The sequence below is a fragment of the Rutilus rutilus genome (assembly GCF_951802725.1).
Source record: "Rutilus rutilus genome assembly, chromosome: 14".
Classification (NCBI taxonomy): Eukaryota; Metazoa; Chordata; class Actinopteri; order Cypriniformes; family Leuciscidae; genus Rutilus; species Rutilus rutilus.
In genome coordinates this window covers 36,386,443-36,412,932 of record NC_140219.1, presented here as the reverse complement: position 1 = coordinate 36,412,932, position 26,490 = coordinate 36,386,443, and the positions used below count along the sequence as shown (strand labels likewise).

The 26,490-nt window shown below is 37.5% G+C and overlaps 1 protein-coding gene across 1 annotated transcript in view; it reads left to right on the top strand.

The window, feature by feature from the left end:
- The window catches only part of mgat4b (alpha-1,3-mannosyl-glycoprotein 4-beta-N-acetylglucosaminyltransferase B), a 143,261-nt gene extending 121,834 nt beyond the window's left edge, over nucleotides 1–21,427 (top strand). The window contains exons 9-15 of the mRNA XM_084431138.1: nucleotides 186–316; nucleotides 2,258–2,365; nucleotides 4,754–4,947; nucleotides 11,175–11,253; nucleotides 15,177–15,264; nucleotides 17,770–17,882; nucleotides 20,517–21,427. Of these exons, the coding sequence (XP_084287264.1) occupies nucleotides 186–316; nucleotides 2,258–2,365; nucleotides 4,754–4,947; nucleotides 11,175–11,253; nucleotides 15,177–15,264; nucleotides 17,770–17,882; nucleotides 20,517–20,540 (737 nt within the window). The 3' untranslated portion in view covers nucleotides 20,541–21,427. The remainder of the gene's footprint in view (nucleotides 1–185; nucleotides 317–2,257; nucleotides 2,366–4,753; nucleotides 4,948–11,174; nucleotides 11,254–15,176; nucleotides 15,265–17,769; nucleotides 17,883–20,516) is intronic.
- The last annotated feature ends 5,063 nt before the right edge of the window (nucleotides 21,428–26,490 follow it).

Below are 26,490 nucleotides of genomic sequence, written 5' to 3'. Positions count from 1 at the left end.
AGCGCCTTGTCTTTGATTGCATTAGTGTTTTCTTTTCCTTCATCTTTCCTCCCTTGAGTTCCTTGTTTAAATCCATGTTGAAAGTGTAAATCCGTATGAGTTTTGATTTGTCTCTTGACTTGTCCAGTTTGTCCATTAAAGGTCTCGTGTGGAGGATGTTCATGAATCTGCTTTGCTTATTTCAGGGAAGATGTTCAAGTCATTAGACTTGCCGCTGATCGTGGAGTTTATGCTAATGTTCTACAAAGACAAGCCCATTGATTGGCTGTTGGACCACATCATGTGGGTGAAGGTGTGCAACCCAGAAAAAGATGCGGTAAGAATTATACATCTCTGTTTTCTTCTTATAATTATTCTTAATATTATTTGTTCATTCAGTATATTAATCATTATCGTGTCTCTCCTTAACATGTGTAAAGATTGATTTTAATAATAATCGAATGCGTAAAATCTTTCAGAAACGGACTCTGCATTTTGAAATGACACCTGATAGATAGAGGTCATGTTAGTCTCTTTTCAGAGAAAAACAACCCATTTCACCTCACACACATCTGGCAGTGACAACCAAATTCACATTAAAAATGGAACAACTAGTTGTTAAAGTCGCAGTTCACCTAATCATTTAAATTCTGTCATTTACTCTCACTCATGTCGTTCCAAACCCGTAAGAGTTTGAATCATCTTTGAAACACAAATGAAGATATTTATAATGATAGCTGTTTGTCCCTCCACTGAAAGTCCAGGAAACCAAAACCTTGAAGCTTCAAAAGGCTCATAAACACCACAGAACAGCAATCCCCATGAATCCAGCAGTTTCATCTTCTTCTGAAGAGACAATCATTTTATATGATGAACAGATTTCATTTCGGCTTTTAGTCACATATAAACCATAACTTTTTGCCACACCTGCCAATGGCCTGTGACTTACCAAAATTAAGCGGCCATTAATATTTTTTACCGGCCATGAAACCAAAATTCACATTTCTCTAATCCAATTTCAAGACCACAGCTAAAACTACTGGTCTAACTAATATAAATTTAAAACATTATTAAAGATAAGTAAATTGTCAGTATAAATAAAAAAACTAATAATCAAATTACAAGCAAAAGCACAAATAAATACTATATTACAAAGGTACAGATTAAATAAACAGAGCTTTTCAGGTAGGTCTGATAGTAGTTTTCAGGTGCAGAAATTTAATAAAGTAAGTAAATGTAAAATAACACTACTTCACTGTATAAATTAAACATCCTTATTAATGTTACAAAAGTTATTCAGTCAAGAGCAGTGAGTGATTATTTTCTCTTTGTCTTTGTTGTTTGATTAACATTATAAACTCAGACGTCAGCAGGAATATTAGGCTGCTGTCACTTTAAGAGTGAATGCACTGATCTAATACACTGATACACACGTTTACTTCCTCAACTGTTTACGTCCATTTAAAGACATAACCGACTATGTTTACTATGTGCTCGCTATTTTTTTTACATGATTTTGTGTGAATTTGATGCTCAAGCACAAGAGGACGTGAAAGAGCTCAGTGTAGTATTCGTGAGCTGTCTGAGACGCAGCTTTCTGTGCGAGCGCTTCGGGTGTTTGCGCACACTTCTTGTGCTTGAATATTTCAACTGGCACGGCTTAAACATTCGTGACGATGCAGGGAGTGTCGATCATGTTTGTTCACGTTCATGCATTGTTAGGATTCATACAAATATTACCGGCCAACTGGCGAGTAACACTGTTGCATATGATTAGCACACATACATAGAGCACATCAGAATTGGTCGACGGCAGCTCGATCGAGCTCGACACGTGAAATTTCATGTCTTTATGAACTTTTTGAAGCTTGAAAGATTGGACTTGTAATGGAGGGACAGAACTCACCCTGGAACGACACGAGGGTGAGAAAATGATGTGAAAATGTCCAGTTTTGGGTGATTTATGACTTTAATGCAGAGAGATTACTCGTCTGCTCGAGAAGGACAGAAACCGGAGTGTGTCTCGAATCTTCACAACAGCACTGCAGTCTGAAGGAGTGTGTGTGTGAACGTAACTCGCACGCTCCTGAGAGATCAGCATTAAAATGATCAGGTTTAAAACACAGTCGACTGCGGTTTAATAGAAACGATCAGATGTTAGTGCATCTCTGCTTTGTAATATTTCTGTTAAATGCAGTGTGTATGCGGCCAGCCTGAGACCTTTGCTGAAAGTGTATGTGTTTGTGATATGATATAAACGATGTCCTCTGTCCCACAGAAACATTGTGACCGTCAGAAAGCAAACCTGCGCATCCGCTTTAAACCGTCTCTGTTCCAGCACGTCGGGACACACTCTTCACTCGCTGGCAAGATCCAGAAACTCAAGGTGATCTGTCTTATTCAGTTATTGTTATGTGTGTGTGTGAGTGAGTGTAATAACTTCCCTCATTTGTAATCCTCCAGACAGTGCTCTGCCTCAGGTCTATGTTCATTTCTCCTCAGAGATCATGTCCTGATAAATCAGTGTGTGTCTCTGCTCTGTGTTTACTCCCTCTGAATGAACATCCCTAGGGATCGCCATGGCGATGAGTGTTGGTGTGACCCGCCTGTTCCCTGTCGTGTTGATGCGTGTGACGCTCCGTTTATCATAATCACTGCCGTTATTCTGTGTCGCCAGTCATTCATTTTCATAAACACATTCATAAACACTATTCAGAGCATTCCAGCTGTCGTCAATCCACATCACAGCTCTGTAAATATACTGGAATATTAAAATGATTTTGACATTTTTACCCTCGGGTGCTGTTCGGTAATGTGTTTTAGAAATGTTTCTTCATCGGAATGATACGAAACTCTCTTTATGATTAAAAAGAGATGTGTGCTCTGAAGCATTCAAGATTTACAACAGTTCAAGATCAATGTAATTTTCAGGTCTGTGCTCAAAAAAGGATTATAAAGACAGCGTAAATAAAATCTGCTACTATAACATCACCTAAAATACTAAATATTAAATTAAAACATTATCAAACTAAAATCTAGTACATTAATTTCATTGAAATAAATAATGTGGGTTAAAGAGAGATTATAAGGTCTCATTAGTTAATTATTAGCCCTTATTAAACTGTGTTAATGTTAGTTCATAAAAATGCCCATGTTTATATTATGACACAGTATAATTATATGATGTATGAATGATATAATTTTGGATGTGTGCATTTCAAATTAATTTAAATATATGCACTAATTAGTTTGATTGATCAGGGGAAACATGGATACACACAGATGTATATAAGCGTTTGTATTTCAAATAGTTAAATATTTATATCTTCCCATCTACGCTTCTCTATTAACCATAAAAAGTGACATCATCCATAGCAGCAAGCTCAGCCCCGCCTCACTGTTATATCAAAGTCCCCTGTATCAGTCATTTTATCCCTGAAAACTCATCTTTGATCATCAAAATCACGGTTTTCCTTGAAAAAATTTGTTTTATTTTTTATTTGATCTGTTAACATGAATGATCAAGGTACAATTGTATTGCTCAAATATTAATACATGCTGTAAAAATGTATATTGCATAATGCATATAGTTCATGAAAGCTAGCTATTGCATCATTGTTAACATGTGGTACTTGCAAAGTGTTACCTGTGTAATTTATGTATTATTCTAGGTTATAGCTAAAGAAACACACATTTGACCTGTAATATTTTACTGTTTAAATTATTTTCTGTAGAACTTCTCATTTTAATATATTCATGATGTTTTTTATCCAGTATCAATTAAAAAAAATATCGGTTGATTAGTTGGTTATCAGCAAGTACGGTCAAACCTAGTTATCGGTATCGGTAAAAGTTATCTGACCTCTATTAAAACACCACATAGACATATAAACAACATTAAAACCTTTTTCACCACAGGGGACTTTAAGAGCCCTATCTCGCACCCAGCGAAATTGACTTTGTACACGACGCATGTGTCATTCCTGTTTTGCACCCGACGCACAGCACACTTTCCCCTCCACAGACGCACGCCGGTAAACTAGGGAATGAACTTGCGCTCCCGGGGGCGGTTCAGGGAAAAGAGGAGGCGTGTTCCAGCGCAAACGTTCCCTGGTGCTATTTTGCAGTTTCAGAAAACAATTCCTCCACTGACCAGGAGAAACCTCGTCTAAAGTCAGTGGCGCGTTGCGCATGTTATTCAGATGCTATTTTAAGGGCGCATGCTTGGCCATAATGTAGCGTGTGCACAACACACATACACTGCTTCTCTCATCTACACAGAGACGCAGCAGTTCTCATTTTTAGAAAACCATAAATTATTACAAGGAAAAATATTAACACACGAGGGAAATCATTGTGGTGTCCATGAAGATGTGAAAAATAGGCATAAATCTAGCTTACACATTTACCCAAATTATCATACGCCTGTTTAACCGAAGCTAATCTGGGTGTGTTTCTCCATCCCCAATGTCACTTCTCTGTGTTTTACGGCCCTGACGAGAACGTCGGTCTCCTCGGCTGTGAACCGCTCCTGGCAAATCCCCCGTTATAATAGCAATCCGCCATGGAACAAGTCTGGGTCAAGGATGAAATAATTAAATATAACCATAAAACACACTTGAAAGGTAGTCAGATGGCATAAAAAAGGATATCTAGACACTTTAAATGTAACTTTAATGTTACAACAATAAAAAATTTATTTTGACATAAAGTTGCAGTTATTGAAGGAACACCCAAGCACTGTTTACGAGGTCCTTCTGTGTGTTCTGTTCAGGATAAGGACTTCGGGAAGCAGACGCTCCATAAAGGTCACGCTAACCCGCTAGCGGAGGTCACCACCAGTCTGAAGACGTACCAGCACTTCACGCTGGAGAAGGCCTATCTGGGGGAGGACTTCTTCTGGGCCTTCACGCCGGTGGCGGGAGACTTCATACGCATCCGCTTCTTCACACCCGTGCGTGTAGAGAGGTGTGTACACACACACACACACATGCATCCGCTTCTTCACACCCGTGCGTGTAGAGAGGTGTGTACACACACACACACATACACACACACACACACACACACACACACGCATCCGCTTCTTCACACCCACACACACATACACAAACACACACACACACACACACACACACATACACACACACACACATCAACGCCAACATGCTCTGACAGACACTCTTATCATAAAGCATCAACAATAGGGCAATTTAATTAGAAAAATCTTACCCGATATGTGTGTCTCTCTGTTGGAAAATCTGTTTTAGTGTGTAACATGAAGAGTATTTTTGTGGAACATGTCTCTGGTTTCCAGCTGGTCTGAACATCATCATCTGGTGGACCAGCACCAGCAGCGCTTCATGAGGGACCGGCAGGGCGTTAGTGAGGCGATGAGAAGCTAATAATGAATTAATCACCACTAATCACGACTAAAATAAAAGTTTGTGTTTACATAATAGATGTGTGTGTGCCGTGTATAATTATTTTGTATATATAAATATTAAATACACACACATGCTTTTTTTTAAATGTGTTTATTTATACATAAAATATTTATATATATTATAAATTATATATAAATATATTTACAGTATATACATACAAATATTTCTTAAATATATACATGCATGCGTGTATTTATATATACAAAATAATTATACACGGCACACACACATCTATTATGTAAACACAAACTTTTATTTTAGTCGTGATTAGTCGTTGCACAGCCCTACTGTACTCAATCAATCAATCAATCAACATTTATTTGTATAGTGCTTTACAACAACCGTCAGGTATCCAAAGTGCTTCACATCATAGAATAAAATAAAACAACATATTATACAATAAATACATATAACAGTAAAATCAAAAAAGAAAAGAAAAAGTTGAAAAGAAACAGGAAAAAGGAAATTGTCACACCACTACTGCGTATTAAAAGCCATTCTAAACAGCGCTTATACTTCCACCTTGGGACTTGAAAGATCGTAACGACCGGCTGTGCTCACGCAGGGTTAAAATCTCAGATAAGTGCTCCGGGGCCATTTAGGGTCTTAAAAACCAACAACAAAATCTTAAAATCTATTCTAAACTGCACTGGAAGCCAGTGTAAAGAGTAGAGGACGGGAGTGATGTGTGCACGCCTAGATGTAGTGTTACAAACCGAGCAGCAGCATGCTGCACAAGCTGAAGTCGTGAAATGGAGCTTTGATTTAAACCAACATAAAGAGCATTACAATAATCCAACCTCGAACTAACAAAAGCATGAATCACCTTTTCTAGATCATGCCTGTTAAGAAAAGGCTTAACTTTAGCTGGGAAAAACTCATTTTGACAACATTGCTGATTTGCTTGTCAAATTTCATGTCGCAATCAAAAGTAACCCCCAAATTTCTGACAGCAGGCTTAAGGTATGGAGCCAGAGGCCCCAAACTCACCACTCACAGTTTTTGCTTTGTTTAAATTAAGAAATTTTGTGGCAACCACAACTTAATATCATTAATACAACTAAGTTAGGGAGTCTAGTGCGACACTATCATTCAGTTTTAAGGCGAGACACTACAGGTGAATAGGGTAACATTTTTAACTTTAGCAGCATTTTTAGCAGATATCACCATGAAACTTTCACAGTCGATTACCTACATTAAGATGAGAAAAAAATGTATTACAAGTTTCCTGTAATTTAATGATTAAATATGCAAATCAGGCAATATCTAATTAAATATGCGCTAATTTGCATATATTAAAAAAAACGAAATCGGAGTATTGGATAAAGCCAGATTAAAAAAAAAAAAGTCATTGTGTTCACATATTAGATGGGAAAAAAATTACAGAGGGATTTATGGATATCTACTTTTGTTATCCTGTAAATCAGAATATACTGTCAATAGCCTTAAAAAAATGATTTTCGCCATGTTTTTTGGAATAAAATGTTATATAAATCAGGCTAGGAATAATATATTTACAAATCCCTCTGTAAATGTCTTCATAATATAACTAGGTACAAGACTGGAAAGTGTGGTGTATATAGGTGCTGCTGAAGTGGAGATTTCGGAGAGAAAGGTCATTTTGAGAAAACGGGCTTTAAAGATTTATCATCAGCCAATGAGATTGCGCATTCAGCCCTTTTACTTTCACGATTGGTTGCTGATAAAAAGGAAATGACCATATTTGGATCCAACAGCACTGTACAGAAGAGAGAGAGCTTTCCAGCGGTGCGTGTGATGACAGGGTGCAGACAGAGATCGCGGAGCCGCATGATGATTAAGAACGACAACTTATGTTGAGTTTATGAGAAATCTACAGACATAAACAGACAAAGTGCAGTAAAATAAAGACCTAAATGTGTATTTCTGACTTTTTTTCACCACAAGTCTGAAAGAAGACGTGTTATTGAAGACAAATATCCCAAAATCTCAAAATTGACCAGTAAAAAAACCCCCGATGTTTTTGCCTGCCGTGTCTCGCCTTAAAGGCAAATAAATCTGCAAATCATCAGCATAACAGTGAAAGGACAGGTTGTGCTTTCCTATAATACTCCCTAACGGCAACATATATATAAAGAAAACAAGATTGGGCCAAGAACTGAACCCTGGGGTACCCCACAAGAAAGAGGAGCAGCTGACGAGGAGCCATTCACCAGTCATAACAGAGAAGCTCCTATTTGCTAAATAGGAGCTAAACCATTGCAGTGCCAAACCTCGAATGCCTACACAATGCTCAAGGCGAGAGAGGAGGACTGCATGGTCCACCGTATCAAACGCCGCTGTGAGGTCCAAAAGCAGTAAAAGGGTTCCCGGCATCCACAGACAAGGCAAGATCATGATGTACTCTGAGCAGTGCAGACTCAGTGCTGTGACGTGATTAAAACCAGACTGAAATTTTTCAAGCACAACATTTTTCTGCATAAAGGCTTGTAACTGTATAAAAACTACTTTTTCCAAAACCTTTGACAGAAAAGGCAGATGAGAAACTGGTCTAAAATTAGATAACACTGAAGGGTCAAGATTTGGCTTCTTAAGTAGGGGCCTGACCACAGCATGTTTAAATGCAGCTGGGACACAACCCAGACTAAGACAAGAATTAAAGTGAGTAAACTCGACCCAATGGCGCTATTAAAGGATTAGTTCACCCCAAAATGACAATTTCCTAATAATTTACTCACCCCAATGCCATCCAAGATATCCATGTCTTTCTTTCCTCAGTGGGAGAGAAATTATGTTTGGAAAACATTTCTGGATTTTTCTTCTAACAATGGACTTCATTGGTTACCATTGTTTTTAAGTCCAAATCAATGCAGTTTCAAAAGTCTTTGCAGTGTTTAAACGGGCTGTACGCGATCACAGCTGAAGAAGAGGTTGTTATCTAGCGACACGATAGGTTGTTTTCAAAAAAATTATACTTTATAGACTTTTTACCTTCAATATTTGGGATTGAGCTGATCAACAAACGGACAGGGAACTATGTAATGACGTTGAAAGGTCACGCCGGCGCCGGCAGAAGTACCGCCCCACTGTTTACAATGCGACCGTACGTAGGAGGATAGTTCAAATAGTATTGTTTGCTATTATATATATAGTAATAGTATTCAGTGAATATGAATATAAATAGTATATGAATAACATTCTGATGAATATGAATAGTAGTTCAAATAGTATTGCCGGCGCCGGCGTGACCTTTCAACGTGATGACGTAGTTCCCTGTCCGTTTGTTGATCAGCTCAATCCCAACTATTGAAGGTAAAAAGTCTATAAAGTATAATTTTTTTGAAAACAACCTATCGTGTCGCTAGATAACAACCTCTTCTTCAGCTGTGATCGCGTACAGCCCGTTTAAACACTTCAAAGACTTTTGAAACTGCATTGATTTGGACTTAAAAACGATGGTAACCAATGAAGTCCATTGTTAGAAGAAAAACCCAGAAATGTTTTCCTCAAAAAACATAATTTCTCTCCCACTGAGGAAAGAAAGACATGGATATCTTGGATGGCATTGGGGTGAGTAAATTATTATGAAATTTTCATTTTGGGGTGAACTAATCCTTTAAAAACTTCCTTCACTCTCCGGGCTGGGACAGTGTCTAACGGACAGTCCTCACATCATCTCCAACAGAAGTGTACAGCGTGTCTCCAGTGTTCCTCCTAAATACAAGCAAAAAAGAGGATTTGAAATGCAAAAGGTGAAGGATTTAGTATTGTAACTTGCAGTGTGAAATAGAATTATTATTATTGTAAATATAATTTTTTATTTGACCAGTTCTATTGTTGATTTACAACAGTTGTTATTATTATTATTATTATAATTCAGTTGCTGAAACACCAGTGTGAATGTGATGTGGACTGAGTCTGTTTTAAAGTCCAGATAAAACGCTTGGTAAAGAACAATGAAAGGCTTTAGTTATTTACGCGCCTGTCGTGTGAGCATTAACCAACATCAGAGACTCATAAACACGCAAAAGTGGTGTTAAATTATTGAAATATTAACTTGAAATCTCAAAGGAGTCTTCAAGTAAATATTTTACATGAAGGGGTTCGGCTGACAGGAACGTTTGTGAATCCACAGATCATCTTCTGACGCTCGAGTCTTAAGCTAGCAGCTCCCTGAAGACTGGTGTGTGTGTGTGTGTGTGTGTGTGTGTGTGCACTGTCAGTTAAATGCTAATGTCAGTCAAAGCTTCATATGAGTGCTGTTGTGCTGTGAGTGTTTCAAACCAGTCGATTCTGAGGTTTTATTTCCTTTCCTGGAAGGTTTCTGCCCATGAATGAAGCAGAAAGCGTGTGTGTGTGTGTGTGTGTGTGTGTGTGTGTGTGTGTGTTGTAAGTGTTCAGTGTTTCGCATCACGCTGACTCAGACCATCAGTCATCATGAGCCACACTCATCCATACACTTTAACCCTAATGGGAAGTGCATGCATATTTCAGGCTTAATCGAGAGCTAATAGTGTTCAGGCTGAATGAGAGCGTTTGGCCATCAGTCCCAGTTTAACCAGTGCAGGTGTGTGTTTCTACACCAGTTTAACCAGTGCAGGTGTGTGTTTCTACATGTGTGATCATACAGACGTCCCAGTTTAACCAGTGCAGGGGTGTGTTTCTACACCAGTTTAACCAGTGCAGGTGTGTGTTTCTACACCAGTTTAACCAGTGCAGGTGTGTGTTTCTACACCAGTTTAACCAGTGCAGGTGTGTGTTTCTACATGTGTGATCATACAGAGAAGTCTAGGACAGGACAGGGAGGATTAGATGCTGTTTTTAGACTCTGAAGTAAGTCTGAATGTCATGGCGTTAGACAGCATGTGTTATAAAGTGTCGTTATCTGTGTTATAAAGTGTCGTCATCTGTGTTATAAAGTGTCATCATCTGTGTTATAAAGTGTCGTCATCTGAGTTATAAAGTGTCGTCATCTGAGTTATAAAGTGTCGTTATCTGAGTTATAAAGTGTCGTCATCTGTGTTATAAAGTGTCGTCATCTGTGTTATAAAGTGTCATCATCTGTGTTATAAAGTGTCGTCATCTGTGTTATAAAGTGTCGTTTATCTGAGTTATAAAGTGTCGTCATCTGTGTTATAAAGTGTCGTCATCTGTGTTATAAAGTGTCGTTTATCTGAGTTATAAAGTGTCGTTATCTGTGTTATAAAGTGTCATCTGTGTTCAAGTGCTTTTCTCAAAACTAACTCTTCTGTTGTTTTTTCTCATCTGGGGTCAGTAAGAGACATGATGCATTATATTGATCAGAATTGACATTTACATTACAGTCTTTCCATTTCAAATAAATGCTGTTCTTTTGAACTTTCAATTCATCAAAGAATCAAAGAAAAAATGCATCACGGTTTACACAAAAACACTGATAATAGTCATAAATGTTTCTTGATCATCAAATCATCATATTAGAATGATTTCTGAAGGATCATGTGACACTGAAGACTGGAGTAATGATGCTGAAAATACAGCTTTGATCACAGGAATGAATTACACTTTACTGGATATTCACATAGAAAACAGCTTTCTTTTTTTTGTTGTTACTCACCGACCGTCTAAACACTTTCAGGGCCACTGTGCACCGCAGGCTCTATAAATAAATGCCTGATAAGATGATATATAAGGAAGCCTCTGCAACAGCGTTCTTTAGCATTGTGCTCCTTGTGGAATTGATATGATTGATGGTTGAGATGATATTTGTGTGTGTGTGTGTGTGTGCAGGTATTTCTTCCGCAGTGGAAACATCGAGCACCCCGGAGACAAGCTCTTCAACACTACAGTGGAGGTTCTTCCTTTCGACGTGAGTCCCTGTCATTGTGAGCAGACGAACACTAACAGTGTGTGTGTTGTGTGATTGTGTGTGTGTGTCTGCTCTGCTTCACTGCTCCTCTGTAAACACACCAGATCTGTGCTGAAACACTGCCTCATCCAGCTCAATACTTCAGTCCGTGTTCAGCGCTGGCAGGCCTCCTGTTTGAGCAGATGTCAAGAGCTGAATTTATCATAGTTTGGCATAAATGTGAAAGAATTGCTCATCCTTAGAGTTAAGGACTTGTTTAAATCCCTATCCTGAAGTGTTAAGCGTGCCATGACTCACTATTTGCACTACAGACGCGTGCGATACCTCCAATCATGCTTGCGAATGGACGACATCCTCGCAGCCACCGAGAGCATAAGATCACGACTAATAAACACACGACACGTAATACAACACAGAAATCACAGAAAAGTGTCCGTTCAGCTGACAGATGTGAACGCGATAACTTCTTGTTACGATGAACACAACGGATATATTCACCAGAGAAGACGGTAAATGGATATTCTTAGTCTTAAAGTCCCCCTGTAGTCAATCATTTTATCCCTTAAAACTCATCTTTGATCACCGAAATGTCATATTTAAACGTTTTTTCCTTGAGAAAAAGTCTTCATGTCTTAAAATATCTTGAATGTAACTCGACACCCTCGCCTCATTTAGTATGCGCGGTTCTATGAATATGCAAATGAGCCCCGCCTCCACTCACTCACTCAGCTCAGAGATCCACTGGTTGACGATCACACGTTGATCTGATTGGTTAAGGTAGTTTGTGACGTCAGAAACACCAGCGACTTCAAAGCGTGTGTTTGAGACTGTCTTTGGTTCACTGCAGTTTTAAGGAGGAAATACTCAGCAATGGAGTCGACTTATGAACTTACACATGGTTTGTCTTAAAGCAGATTAAACACACCACATAGACACATAAACAACATTAAACGCTGGATTTTCACCACAGCGGGACTTTAATTTCTCATAACTCGTGTGTTTTTCGGAGTTAATAGAGTCTCATGAACGCAGTCGAGCACAGAAGATCAACGGCAGGATTTTCATTAAATAATTCATTAAATCTCTGTTTGAGAGATTCGTTTTTCACCAAACCCTACGACACGTGTCGCATCAGATCATTCTGGGATACTTTTGCATCTTTTTTAAAGCTTGATGTTGGTTGCTATTCACTGCCATTATATGGATGAGTGTGAGCGGGACATTTTTAAACAATTCTACTTTTGTGGTCTGAAAAACAAAGTAGGGCGTACGGCATTAGAACAACACCAGGGTGAGTTAATGATGACTTGATTTTAATTTTAGGGTGAACTATCCCTGTAAATGTGACTAAAATGATATGAACATATGTAGCAAGAGACTCGATTAAAGAAGAAGAGAATCATGAGAAAGTCTCTCCATCACTGCTCTACACAGCCAAACTGGAGGAACGTATAGGAGAAAGCAAAGCAGTGGAGATAGAGATATACTTCTGTTTTATGAGCTAATGCAACTGTACTGACACACAGTAATAAAACGTGACCTGCGTGTGTGCGGCCGGCGCAGAGGAGATATTTTCTCCCGAGGGAGCGCAGACGAGGGGCGGCACTGTGATTTAAGATTACAGCCGGAAACGGACCTTCACCGCAAGATTAATCGCGGGATTTTCTAAGAAAGAGAGAGAGAGAGAGAGAGAGCTCGCCTCCGTTTAATATCTCTCATGCTCTCGCTGGTTTCTGCTTCTCCTCCCTGCCGGGTTGTTATATCTCTCTTTTATCCTCATTTCCCTCTTTGTAAAGCTCCCTTAAGGGATGTTTATGGAATTCAGCCGGATATAGGAAATTAGCAGGGAATGCCCTGGAGAAAGGAGTCTTTGTGGTCTGTTTTATGCTGTTAATGCAGTTTGGGAAATTAGAGCGTCGCTCTTCTGGGGGTTTTGAACATATTTGTCTTCTTTTGGATCAAATCACAGCGTTTCGGTCCAATAAGTTACAGTTGCCAGGGACACAGACACAATATGTGTCAACCCAATATTCTTCCTGAGAGAGAATAGATAATCCATAGACTAGTAAGTGTTAGTATTAATGTGTCATGTGCTGATGAAAAAGATGCGTCTTCTGCCGTTTGGTGAGAAAGCCTCCGCAGCTCGGGCTGAGTTCAGCAGAGAACAGTCCAGGTGAAGGTTTGTCAAAGTGATTCTGTGTCTCGCCAGTCACTTGCAGAACACAAACTTCTGGAGGACACATGGGTCTGAAGTAGTGCACGCACAGTAAAAATGTTGGCTTTTTTTTTTTTAACCCAACCATTAGGTTACACAAATTGGGTCACTATGTTGGGTTATTTTTCCAAAAATGTTTTTCAAATCGTTGGGTAACTTTTAGTAATGACCCAGCTGTTGGGTTAAATACGTATGTTGTATGTACACTTGTGTATTTTTAATTTCTGTACATAATTATGTATATTTACATTAAATTCTAGACTCCCCAATATTTAGTTTGTAATTTAAAAATATATTTGTTGAGACATATTTATTGTTTTATACAAATAAACAATCTGTATTTGAAAACAAAGTGTATTTTATTTATTAAAATAGTGTCATAAATAAAAATAAATAGTTAATTTAACTTTTTGTGTTACTTTTAACCTGGAGCACTGAAGGTGCATAGTTGGGTTACTCGTTGGGTTATTTTTAACCCAACATTATTAAGTGAGTGAGTTTAGGTATATAAGATGCAGAGCCATCAATGCCAATAAATAACCTTTATATTTAAGAGTGTTCCTCCCTCTAAATGTCAGCTCAGGGCTCCTGCGTCACTTCTCTTTAATGCATCCTTCACACTTTAACTATTTTTGCTGTCATTTTTATTTTCTCTTGACAGAAAAGCAGAAACACAGATTGGTTCAATATATCACTTTCTGAAGAATCTTTGCCAAAACTGATTATTTTTTTATTTTTTTTAATAAAGGAATATCATCTCCGATCTGGAAAAATACAGTTGCACTCTTTTTCATAAACTGCTTATTCATATAGAGATTATTGCATGCAACAGAATAAAGGACTAAATGAGATTTTTTACATTTCACGAAGAGAAGAGTGCTGTGGGTGGTTGCTAGGATGTTCTGGGTGGTTGCTAGGTGGTTTGATAAAAGCAAAAGCTGAAGTCTCTCTGATAATCCACTCTGTAGATATGGCTGGCATTATCAGATATCAAATATTAAAAATATTTATGTTGTTTCCACATTCATTTGGAGATGTCAGTTTGAAAATATATTTATGATTAAAAAATGTTTAATAGATTGAAAGACTTTTGCAACCCTGTTACCAATTTTTGTTTAGTTTTTTCTTCTCTGAATATAGTTTTAAAGTTGAGAGATGCATGTTTAGTCTAAATGAATGTATCATAGAGTCAGGACTAGCTAGTTTGAGTCCAAATATTGGTTACTGATATAAACCCGCACATTCAAGAAACATAATATAAAAGGGTTGAGCTTAACAAAACAGTATGAGTTGTGTAAAAAAAAAAGATGAATTGGAAAGAAATCATTAATTATATTAAATGACTAATCTAATTCATGGCTCTGCATCCCTATTCCTAAACTCATTACTTCAGACCGATGTGTCTTCCAGAAGCTTTGTGGTGCATCATCCCAAAGAGGCACAGAATCACTTTCACAGAGCTTTACCTGGACTGATCCCTGCAGAACTCAACCCGAGCTGCGGAGGCTTTAGCCACTTATAAGAAACTGCTGAATCTCTTTCGTCACACCTTCAACCCATTAATACTAACACTAATGTGTGTGTGTGTGAGAGCGAGTGAGTGAGAGCGAGTGAGTGAGTGTGTGTGTGTGTGTGTGTGTGTGTGTGTGTGTGTGTGTGTGTTTGTTACATGCTGAAACACTCCAACACTTCTGTCCCTCTTGATCAGAATATCCAGTCGGAGAAAGAAGCACTGAAGGAGGGGAGAGAGAAGACGCCGAAGTACCAGCGCACAGAAGACGGCTTCATCAGAATAGGTGAGCACACACACCTGTGAAGCACACACTAACTACAGCAGCAGTATTCATGATTCAGCCCATACACAACACGCATGCTCTGATGAAGCGCGTGATGGCGTGATTGTTGCTCTAAATAAGTTATCTTTTCTGACGGTTTATTCAAACACCTGTCGTGTTTTCACCATCTTGAACCTGTTTACTCATTTAGATGATGCAGAATATGGCGCCATTAAAGCGTCTCCACAGTGACATTCTCCTGAGAGAGCGCCAGTGTTACACTTCTCCAACACTTCAGTTCAACACATGGAAAATTTGTTGCTTTTATTTGGGATTGGGTTGAACATACTGATTTCTCGACTGCAATTTATTCTCATTTAGATACATACAAAACTTCAGGAAACATTATTTGTAGCTCCTCCCCCAGTCAATAATCACATTTAGCTTTGTGCTTTGTTATTTTTGATATGAAACAAAGTCTCAGCTTTTAAATTCTGTCAGTTTCATCACTTAATTCAGTCAGTAAATGTGTGTTTGTGTCCCTTTAATATGTGTGTGTGACAGATGAAGCGATCATCTCTTCCTCTTTACTAGTTACAGCAGCAAATAAACATCAGTGAACATCAGGATATACAGAACAACTCACTGAACTCAGTCATGTCTCATGTAGTCCATCAGTCAGTGTTTCAACCGCAGAAAGACGTCAATAAAACAATATAACGTCACGTATCATGGAAAAATAAGGAGCGTTTTGATAAATATATGCACTATATTACATTTTCATTATATTTTTACTTAAACTGTTCCTCTATGTTTGAATAAATCTGTCATGAAAACACGTTTACATTTCAAAAAACGAATTGGAGTAGTAACATAATGTCAATATAAAGTTATGACTTTAATATAATAAAAATGTTTTGTATATGAATCAGTTGTTAATTTGAACCCTTAGCCTAATGTATGGTTTCAACTGCTTCCCGTTAAATTTTTTTTTCTCTATTGAAAAAGATTGACCTGTACCTTATTTATATATATATATACAGTATATATATATATATATATATATATATAAATATAAATGAATCCATATTGTATTTGTGTCAGTAACCAGCCCTCGTGTGAATCAGGAATGCTCTCTGTCTTTCTCTTGCTGAACTCACACTCCAAATCCATGGAGAAAATCCTAGCAGATCTTGGTTCTGAAAAGCCTGAAGTGTTTTTGATCTGTTTGGCTGTCTCCCTCTCATGATTATGATTATGTATGTCTGTCTGATTACTGCGCCTCAGGGTTTATTGAGGCCCGTCCCTCGTGTCAGAGCGTCAGTTTCCCCTTCAGTCATTAATGTGCTGAATATAATCCAAGCAGACGCTTCGGAGCACTGCAGGATCCAGCAAAAATACATGTGAATCACTCAAAATATTTATCATCCAAAGTCAAATGTCACTGTATCCTGCTCTGCTGTATGCCGGTTTATTCGGTGTGTTTTGTGAGATATTTCACAGGAAATCATGAATGGTACAGTACACTCTCAATGGTGTGTTTTTCGACTTAATTAGTTAATGCATTAGTTCACTTCCAAATATAATCTCCACCACGTCATCCGAGATGTTCATGCCTGTCTTTCTTCAGTGGAAAATATTCCAGGATGTTCCTCCATATAGTGTCTTCAATGGGGTCCAACGGGTCGAAGGTCCAGATGTGAGTTTCAGTGCAGCTTCAAAGTCTCGACACGATCCAGCCGAGGAATAAGAGTCTTATCTAGACAAACCAGCGGACATTTTATATCAGAAATAAACATTTATATACTTTTATCCACAAATGCTGGTCTTACACTAGCTGTGATGCGACACACATTACGTAATCACGCATGTTCCGGCTTATAAATGTACGGAAGGGTGAAAAACTCAATCACATTTTCTCCTCCAGCTTCTGACATTGTTGTTTTACGTTTTATTTTATTTTATTATTATTTTGTAAATGATGTTTGACTCAGTCTCTGCACGTTGGCTTTTTAAACACTGGGTCTGTTCTTACACCTACGTCACGCTTGACCTTTCAACCTGATTACGTAATGTGTGTCGCATCACAGCTAGTGTAAGACCAGCATTTGTGGATAAAAGTATATAAATGTTTATTTCTGTTATAAAATGTCCGCTGGTTTGTCTAGATAAGACTCTTATTCCTCGGCTGGATCGTGTCGAGACTTTGAAGCTGCACTGAAACTCACATCTGGACCTTCGACCCGTTGGACCCCATTGAAGACACTATATGGAGGAACATCCTGGAATATTTTCCTCACAAACCTTCATTTCTTTTCCACTGAAGAAAGACAGACATGAACATCTTGGATGAGAGTAAATGATCAGGAGATTTTAATTCTGAAGTGAACTAATCCTTTAAAGTATGAAGGTTTGTCCTGATCTGCCTCAGCCTGCTCTTCCGCACATGATCTCAGAAGAGTTGAATGTGTTGATGTGTGTGAGGATCGTGTCACAGTGTGTGTGTGTGTGTGTGTGTGTCCTCAGGGAGGTTTGAGAACGGGATGGCGGAGGGCGAGGTGGACTCTTCCTTCGGGCCGCTGGAGGCTCTGAGACTCTCAGTGCTGACCGACTCTCCGGTGTGGGTCATTCTCAGCGAGGTACAGCCTCTCACTCTCACACACTCTCACACACACACACTCTCACTCTCACAACCTCATTCTCTTCATCTAAAGGAAATATTTATATATTTAACAGGTCAGGAATCAGATACTAAAAATTTCGATTCCTCTTATCGATTCCTTTGTGAGCATTTCAATATGACTTTAAACCATTCAAACCTTCAAACCAAAGCGTGAAACAGTGCCTCAGGAGTGTGTGTCAGAATACTGGATCAGTGTGTGTGTGTCAGTATACTGGATCAGTGTGTGTGTGTGTCAGTGCAGCTCTTAAAGTGACAGTACTGATATCCCTGCGGCGTCTCTATAATAACACTGATCAGACAACAGACAGAGAAGATTCACTCGTTCTTCACTGAATAACCTCTGCAACTATATTTCTAATGTATATTTTATTAATAAAGTCCAGTGTTATTTTACACTTGATTACAGTTTCTGAACCTGAACACCTGACAATATTAAACCAATGTTTATTTCAGTCGTGTATTTGTTCAGTTGTGTCTATTTGTTGCAATTGCTAATATTTTATTTATTTATTTTTTAATTACTGTGTGTTAATTGTCTTTAATAATACTTGAAGTGTATATCAGTTAGTCTAGGTGTTCTTCTATGGTGTTTCTAAACCACAGGCAGACGCTCCTCGTGTAAGTGTTCTTTAGCCTGTAGAGTTGTGCTCATGATATTCAGATACAATTAAATGTTAAATGCAATTAGACTAAATGTGAATGTTTTTTTTTTACCTTATTGAAATCAAAATCAGGAATCGATAAGAATCGGAGTCTAAATCGTTCAAATTCAAACGATACCCAACCCTACACATCAATATATATACAGACGTGCTCAGAGGTTTACACACACCTCGCAGAATCCGTGAAAATATGACTCATTTAAACTAAATAAGAGGGATAACACCAAATGCATGTTATTTTTTATTTAGTACAATCCTGAAAAAGATATTTGACATAAAAGATATTTAAATATAGTCCATAAGACAGAATAATAGCTGCATTTATATAAATGTGTTCAAGTGTACAGCCCCTTGATTCTTCATACTGTGTGTCGTTCCCTGGATGATCCACGACCGTTCTCCTGTTTCTGATGGTTGTTCTTGAGGCCCTTGTCTGTCCCAACGATCCACATATCTGCATCTTTTGCATATATGAACTCTTCCAGTGATTTTATGACTTTGAGATCCATCTTTTCACAATAAGACGATTGAGGGACTCAAACACAAGTATTACAGGAGGTTCAAGCATTCACTGATGCTCCAGAAGGCTTTAAGAGCGGGGGGGTGAACACTTTCTGAACTTGAAGATCAAGGTAAATTGTACTTAATTTGTCTTGCGGGGAACATGCAAGTGTCTTCTGTTGGTTCTGAAGGACATTACTAAATGAAAAACACTGATATTTAAACAAAATAAGACAAATTTGGACATCTTCATCCTGTTCAAATGTTTTCACCCCCCCTGCTTTTAATGCATCGTGCTTCTACATATACATACATATACTGATCATTGTAACATATATCAGGTAAAAATGTCAATGTCAGCAAGATTCTGTACAGTATATCAAAAGGTCATCAAAATTAGAGCCATATACAACATAATAGATTACAAACACAGACGAGACAAGAAATTACACAGATCAGCTATGATAAAAAACAGTTTTACACATAGTAAATCAGTAAAAAGAGCACCAAAATATTATATAACTGTAAGATAATATACTGTATTAGGCACTGGATTTTAGTATATATTAATTTCTGTTATAATTTAACTGTAATTTATTCCTGTGATCAAAGCTGAATGTTCAGCATCATTACTCCAGTCTTCAGTGTCACATGATCCTTCAGAAATCACTCTAATATGATGATCTGATGCTCAGGAAACATTTATGATTATTATCAGTGTTGAAAACAAGTTGTTTCTATGGAAACCCTGATACAGTAAAGTTGGGGAAAAACTAATTGATTTGAAATATAATCTTTTGTGACGTCATAAATGTCTTTACCGTCACTCATTTTGATCAATTTAGTGCATCCCTGAATATTATATTAATTTGTTACAATATATATGTAATTTTATTTATATATTATAAATTGGTAACACTTTACAATAATGTTTCATTAGTTAATATTAGTAAACAGTAACAGTGTAAACTACCCTAGTAACAGTGACTATGAATGAACAATACTTCAGCATTTATTAATCTTAATATTAATTTCAGCATTTATTAATATGTTATTAAAATCAAAGTTTGTGTTTGATATGTTATTAAAATCAAAGGTTGTGTTTGTTAACATTAGTTAATGCACTGTGAACTAACATGAACAACGAACAGCTGTATTTTTATTAACTGACATTAACAAAGATTAATAAATACTGTAACAAATGTATTGCTCATTGTTAGTTCATGTTAGTTAATACAGTAACTAATGTTAACTAATGAACCTTACTGTAAAGTGTTAGCGATATATTTTATAATTTGTATTTTGATTATATGTTATTATATTGTATTGTATTTTTTCCATGTGCAAACACACACTCACAGTTCCCTCTCTCCCTCTCTCTCTCTCTCTCTCTCTCTCTCTCTCTCCCTCTCTCTCTCTGTGTCCAGATGTTCATCAAGAAAGCGGAGTGACTGATGTTCATCAACACCTGTGTGTGTGTGTTGAGCTCTCTCTGGTGCGGGACGACCAGCTCTCTCTCTGCTCCACACACACCGGTCCTGTAGCGCCGCCTGCTGGACACAGCAGAGGATCACACACACACACACACACACACACACAGACTGATGATGATGATGACGACGCTGTCTTTTGTAAACTGTATTTATATGTACATAAGCTCACGGCTGAGTTCCTGTAATTACACTGGTCTGTCGTCACGGGCTCCTGGACGCTCTCGCCCGTTTCACACACACACACACACTTGGACTTCAACCAATGCTGCTTTTGGAGTGGAGGACTCTTCTTAATTTCCTACTCGACATTTGATTTTCAAAGTTCGGTTTGTGTTGTACATTAGTTGGCACATGCTTCTGTTTAGGCTACTCCAAAAGGTGTGTATTTATTGTATTTATGAGGATACATGAAGAGTACACACACGCGCTAGAGATGTGTTAGTTCTGCACAGGCGTGTGTTTCCAAAGTCTGTCCACAGAGACGAAAGAGGAACGTCTATTGTAACTAGAGTATGCTGCTGATCTCTTCTTCTGTTAATTAAATCAATCAATCATTTCATTTAAACAGACACTTTATTATTATCATCATCATTTTTGGTTGCACTTTATTTCAAAGTGAAGTACATTGTACTCATATAAGTACTGAGTGATATTAATGACCTGCATGTACTTACTGTAGAGTTACGGTTTGGTTAATTATGCATAATTTACTGTTATTACTATAGAGTCGTTCCGTGTCAAATCAAGCAGATTTCAGAAACTTCCCCAGCTCAAATTTAGATTTTGTTCATATTTTTTCTGAAGAAAGACGAACATAAATAGTGATATTAAATATATCACAGATGTATATTTACTGAGTAATCCATTATTTTGTAGAGGGTCAAAATGACAGTTTTCACTAGAGATTTGGTGCCAAATTACAGGGGTGTAGAAATGACTTTAGAAAGATGGCGGCATCATTATTTTCTTATTCCACAGAGATTGGCTGGTCTATTAGTGAAATATGTGGACTTTATCAATCTTTGTTTCATTATTCGCCAACGGTGACGGTTCAAAAATGGGGGAAAGCACTTCTTGTTTTGCTTTTGCTTCAAGTTTGCATGCCTGTAACTCAAGAAGTATTAAAGATATCTTGATATAATTTTAGATTCTGGTTCTTAACTAACTTTTCTTTAGGTGTCTTCATTTTAAAGGCCCTCGATGGTTCAGCCCCAGAGATATGGAGATCTTAATGCGGCTCAGTGAGTAAAATGGTCAATTGTGCACATGTTCAGTGGTCTAAAACCAAACGTGGGTCACTTTGCGTACAGCTGATTATTATTCTCTTTTAAAGAGGAATATCTGTAGAACAAATAATGTTGAAACTAGAAATGTATCTTGTTTCCCTCTACCAAAATAATTGCTTATTTTGAAGATGGGATTTGAACAGCTTCTGACCGGCCAAGAGTTCAAATACGCAGTATCGTAACTACAAGTTTCTACATTGACATCCCAATATCTCTGGGATTGAACCATCGAGGGCCTTAAAAATGAAGATCTCAAAAGAAAAGTTTCATAAGAACAAGATTCTAAGAGGACATTAAGATATCTTTAACACTTCTTGAGTTACAGGCATGTAAACTCAGGGAAATGTTTGTTTGGGGCACTCAGAGACGTGTGTTGTGTTCAGTTGTCTTGATCGAGGGAAACTAGATCCATTTCTAGTTTCAGTGTTATTTGTTCTTCAGACATTCTTCTTTAAACACAATAACTATCGGCTGTTTAGAAACTTACCTACATTTGGTTCTTGACCACTGAAAATCTAATTCAACAGTTTGAACGTGGAGCTGCTTTGAGATCCCAATATCTATGGGATTTAACTATATAGAGCCTGATGAAAATGAAGATTACAAAAGAAAAGTCCATTAAGAATGGGGATTTAGAAGGATATTAAGATATCTTTAATACTTTTAGAGTTACAGGCATGACAACGTTATAAAAACACTCAGACAGGTTTAAGTTCAATGCAATTGAGCTGATAGAAATCAAGATACATTTCTCTATGCAAAGTGACCCACATTTGGTTTTTGACCTTTGAAATTGTGTACAATTGACCAATTTACTCACTGAGCCGCATTAAGATCTCCATATCTCTGGGGCTGAACCATTGAGGGCCTTTAAAATGAAGATACCAAAAGAAAAGTTTGTTAAGAACCAGAATCTAAAAGGATATTAAGATATCTTTAATACCTCTTGAGTTACAGGCATGCAAACTTGAGGCAAGTGCTTTTTGCCATTTTTGAGCGGTCACTGTTGGCATATAATGCAACAAAGATTGATAAAGTCAATCTATTAAAGTCATAATAGATCTACAAATCTAAAAAATAAAACAATGATGCTGCTGTCTTTCTAATGTCATTTTTCCATCCCTATAATCTAGCTCCAAATCTCAGGTGAAAATCTCTACAAAATAGCGGATTATTCAGTAAATATACATCTGTGATATTTTATATATTTGGGCTTTCATCACTATTTATGTTTGTATTTCTTCAGAAAAAAATATGAACAAAATCAAAAATGTGATCTGGTGACCTCGGGTTGAGTTGACACGGAAATTACGTGTAGGCTATAATTACGTCACCTTACAGTAAAGCGTTCCCTCGTTCTTTACTTCTCAGTCAGGACAGGTTACAGGTGTGTGTTCTCGCGGTGTGTTTCCCCTCTTCTCCTGGCTGAATGTGACGCAGGCCAGAGCTCATGTGAGAAACAGGACCGTTCTCACAGTTATGAGCAAACGTTCCTCCAGTAAAGATAATAGAAGCTCTTTCAAAGTCTTTAATCATGTTCTCAAAACAGAAGTACAAGAACATGTCAAGACTTCAGATGCAAACGTCCGTCTAAAGTTTTTGTTTAATATTAACATTTTTATCAGGCTCCTATGTTTCTACCTAAGGACCGGCATTATGAATGGCCTGAGGGGGTTTAGTGAGTTTGAAAAGCGTTCACTCAACATTATCACCTCATTTGTGACATTAGGTGGCTTTTAGAGGCGTTTGCATCGGAGTTGTTCACATATACATCCTTCATGGGATGTTTTTTCTGAAACGGTTTTTTTAGACGTTCATCGAACGTTTTTTAAATGTTTCAGAGCGTTCAGAGAACATTCGAAAGTAGCGTTCCCATAATAACATCATGACGTCATCGCCAAGAATGTTTTGAATGTTGAGAGAATATTTCCATTACGGACCCGTTCAGCTCAGTGTCTGTCAGTGCACGGGTATTTGCACACTCAGCCTGCTGTCTGATAATAGAGATAATTAATATGCAATCAGATGCTACACACGGGCTCTGATAGGCTGATGTGTTAATGCCTTAAAACGAATCTCCGTTTAGTTTATGAAACACTTCTGTACATCAGCTCAGCGCTGAGTGTTAGAGGAGGACCAGCGCGTTTGAGGAGATCTGGAGGAGCAGAAGAAAGAAAGAAACAGAAGATTTGTGCAGAACATCACGTGACCCCGCTGCGACATCAGTCACGTGACTCGCGACGGCTTCACTGTCGCCTCATCGCTTTCTCTTGATTGGCCCGTTCGATCCATAAACTCAGATGAACATGTAATGCGCAGCTGAATTAAATAAAGTCAAAGTCCAAACTTGACTTCAGTGTTTATATGCTGTTAAACAGCAAAGTAGGAGAGAGCAGGGGCACAACCTGACACTTTCTCAGTTTGTGTAGGCTAAATCTGCTTAGGGTTCAGGGTATTATTATTTTTCCCCCCTCATTAATTTCACACACATATCTAGTACAATTATGTGGTTATGTTTCATTAATAGTGTTGACTTTTTCCTTGATTTACCCTTAAAAAGAATGGAAGTGAATGTGACTACATGCCCCATAGGTGGAGTACATTATAACATGATCATATGACAGATTATAATGTTATCTGATCTAATCAAAGAATATACAATATTCTCAATAAAATACAATTATTCACTTTTTCGTATAAAATAATGGCACATTTTAATAATTAAAGATAAACAAATTTTTGAGTATGACAACAAATACACGGGGAAACACAGCTAATTACAGAACTTTGACTCTCAGTCTTTATTCACCTTTTTCTCATGGTTTCTCAATAGAATTAATAAAAGTCTAGAATAGAATATCATAGTTCTAATAGAGGCTCATTGTAACGCAGTGTGACAACATGCCCCGGTTAAACCCTGCTAGTGTCTTCTGCTGGTAGATCAGCATTAAACAACTATCTCACCTGTTAAATAACAGAGATATAAGATTAAAATAATACCAGATTTGTCTAAAAATGAAAAATGTACATATAAGAAACGACTTTTGCTGTGGTTAAAGTAATGTTCAGTGATGTCTTCCAACGATTTCTGAATTTTGGCTCAATTTTTTTCTCTATATTGATATGGCAACTAGTAAATACACTTAAGTTTGGTCATGCGTGTGTGGAAGTATTTAAAACAAGTGAAAATAAATCGAGATACAAATGATAGGCTATATCCTACTATATATTAATGAAGAATCGGATCACTTGTATCTGTGAATGCATTTGCCCCTCCAGCACAGTTTCTGTGAGATTAACCGTGTTTACAGTAAGCTACGAGTTAACTCGCCTCGCTCTACCGGTCTCACCACTGATGATGATGATGATGATGATGATGCTCACCTGAAACACTGCAGGTGTGTCCTCCTGAACACTGAGCTCAGTTTCACTCGCAGAACAATAAACCATATTTTCAATTCAAATTTCAATTCACATTTATTTGTACAGCGCTTTTCACAACACACATCGTTTCAAAGCAGCTCTACAGTTTAGACTGATCTGATGTCAGTTATCTACACACTGAACCCTGTGAAGCTCACATCTCAATATACCAGTGCTTCCACAATGGGACAGTTCATCCGAAAACCTGTGACTTCCATATGGGAAAAATACCATGGAAGTCAATGCGGTTCATCAACTGTTTAGATACAAACATCTTCTTTTGTGTTCAGCAGAAGACAGACATTCAGGTTTGGGACAACTAAATGATGACAGAAAGTGTACTGTCCCTTTAAGGGAAGATGAAGATTTGATACCATTTACTGTAACTGACTTTTATTAGATATTTTGAGAAATGTCTCTGGTTTTTTTATTGTTTATATCCATACAATGGGAGTCAGTGGTTATAAAACTATTGCTGGTGATGTTAAAGATCATGTCTGTCATAATCTCAGTGCAGTGTGATTATATTACATACTGTCAGTTCATAATGACTACATTCACACAGTTCTTTTCTCAAAATAACAAAGATTTTATGGTGATTTTGTACTAAATTAAGGTAGCTCTCTGTGTATAGACACAATCATCCTCAAAAGAGAAGAAATGCAAATACATTTGTCTACAAATCTAATTTTATTGAATTCAAACATTTAAGCAGAAGCCTTTATGACAAAAATAAAATGTATAAAATGTAATGTAGGCGAGCTGTGGGTGTTTGATTGTTTTATAAATATTAGTCATATTTTTCTTTCTTTCTTTTTTTATGCGTTGGTTTTAAAGATTTACAAATACAGCCAAAAAGGTATCTTAATAAACAAAACAAACGAACAAAAAAATTTAATAAAATCAAAAGATATAAAAAAATATATAAAATATTTAATGAAAATGCTCATTACCCGCATTTTTACATGTATGCACTAAATTAAATATTAGAAGTATCAGATTGATTAAATAATATTCCTTATGATAAGGCATATCATAAGTGAGAAAAAATAAACACTATAACAATTTTGAAAGCTAGTCATCCTCACATTAAATCCGTCATCTTTCGCTTCTGCTGTGATGTATCCAATGAGCGTGCGTTTCCGTGTACGCCTCGGCCAATCAGCGGCGTCCACGAGGTGCAGGTCGGAGGCGGAGAC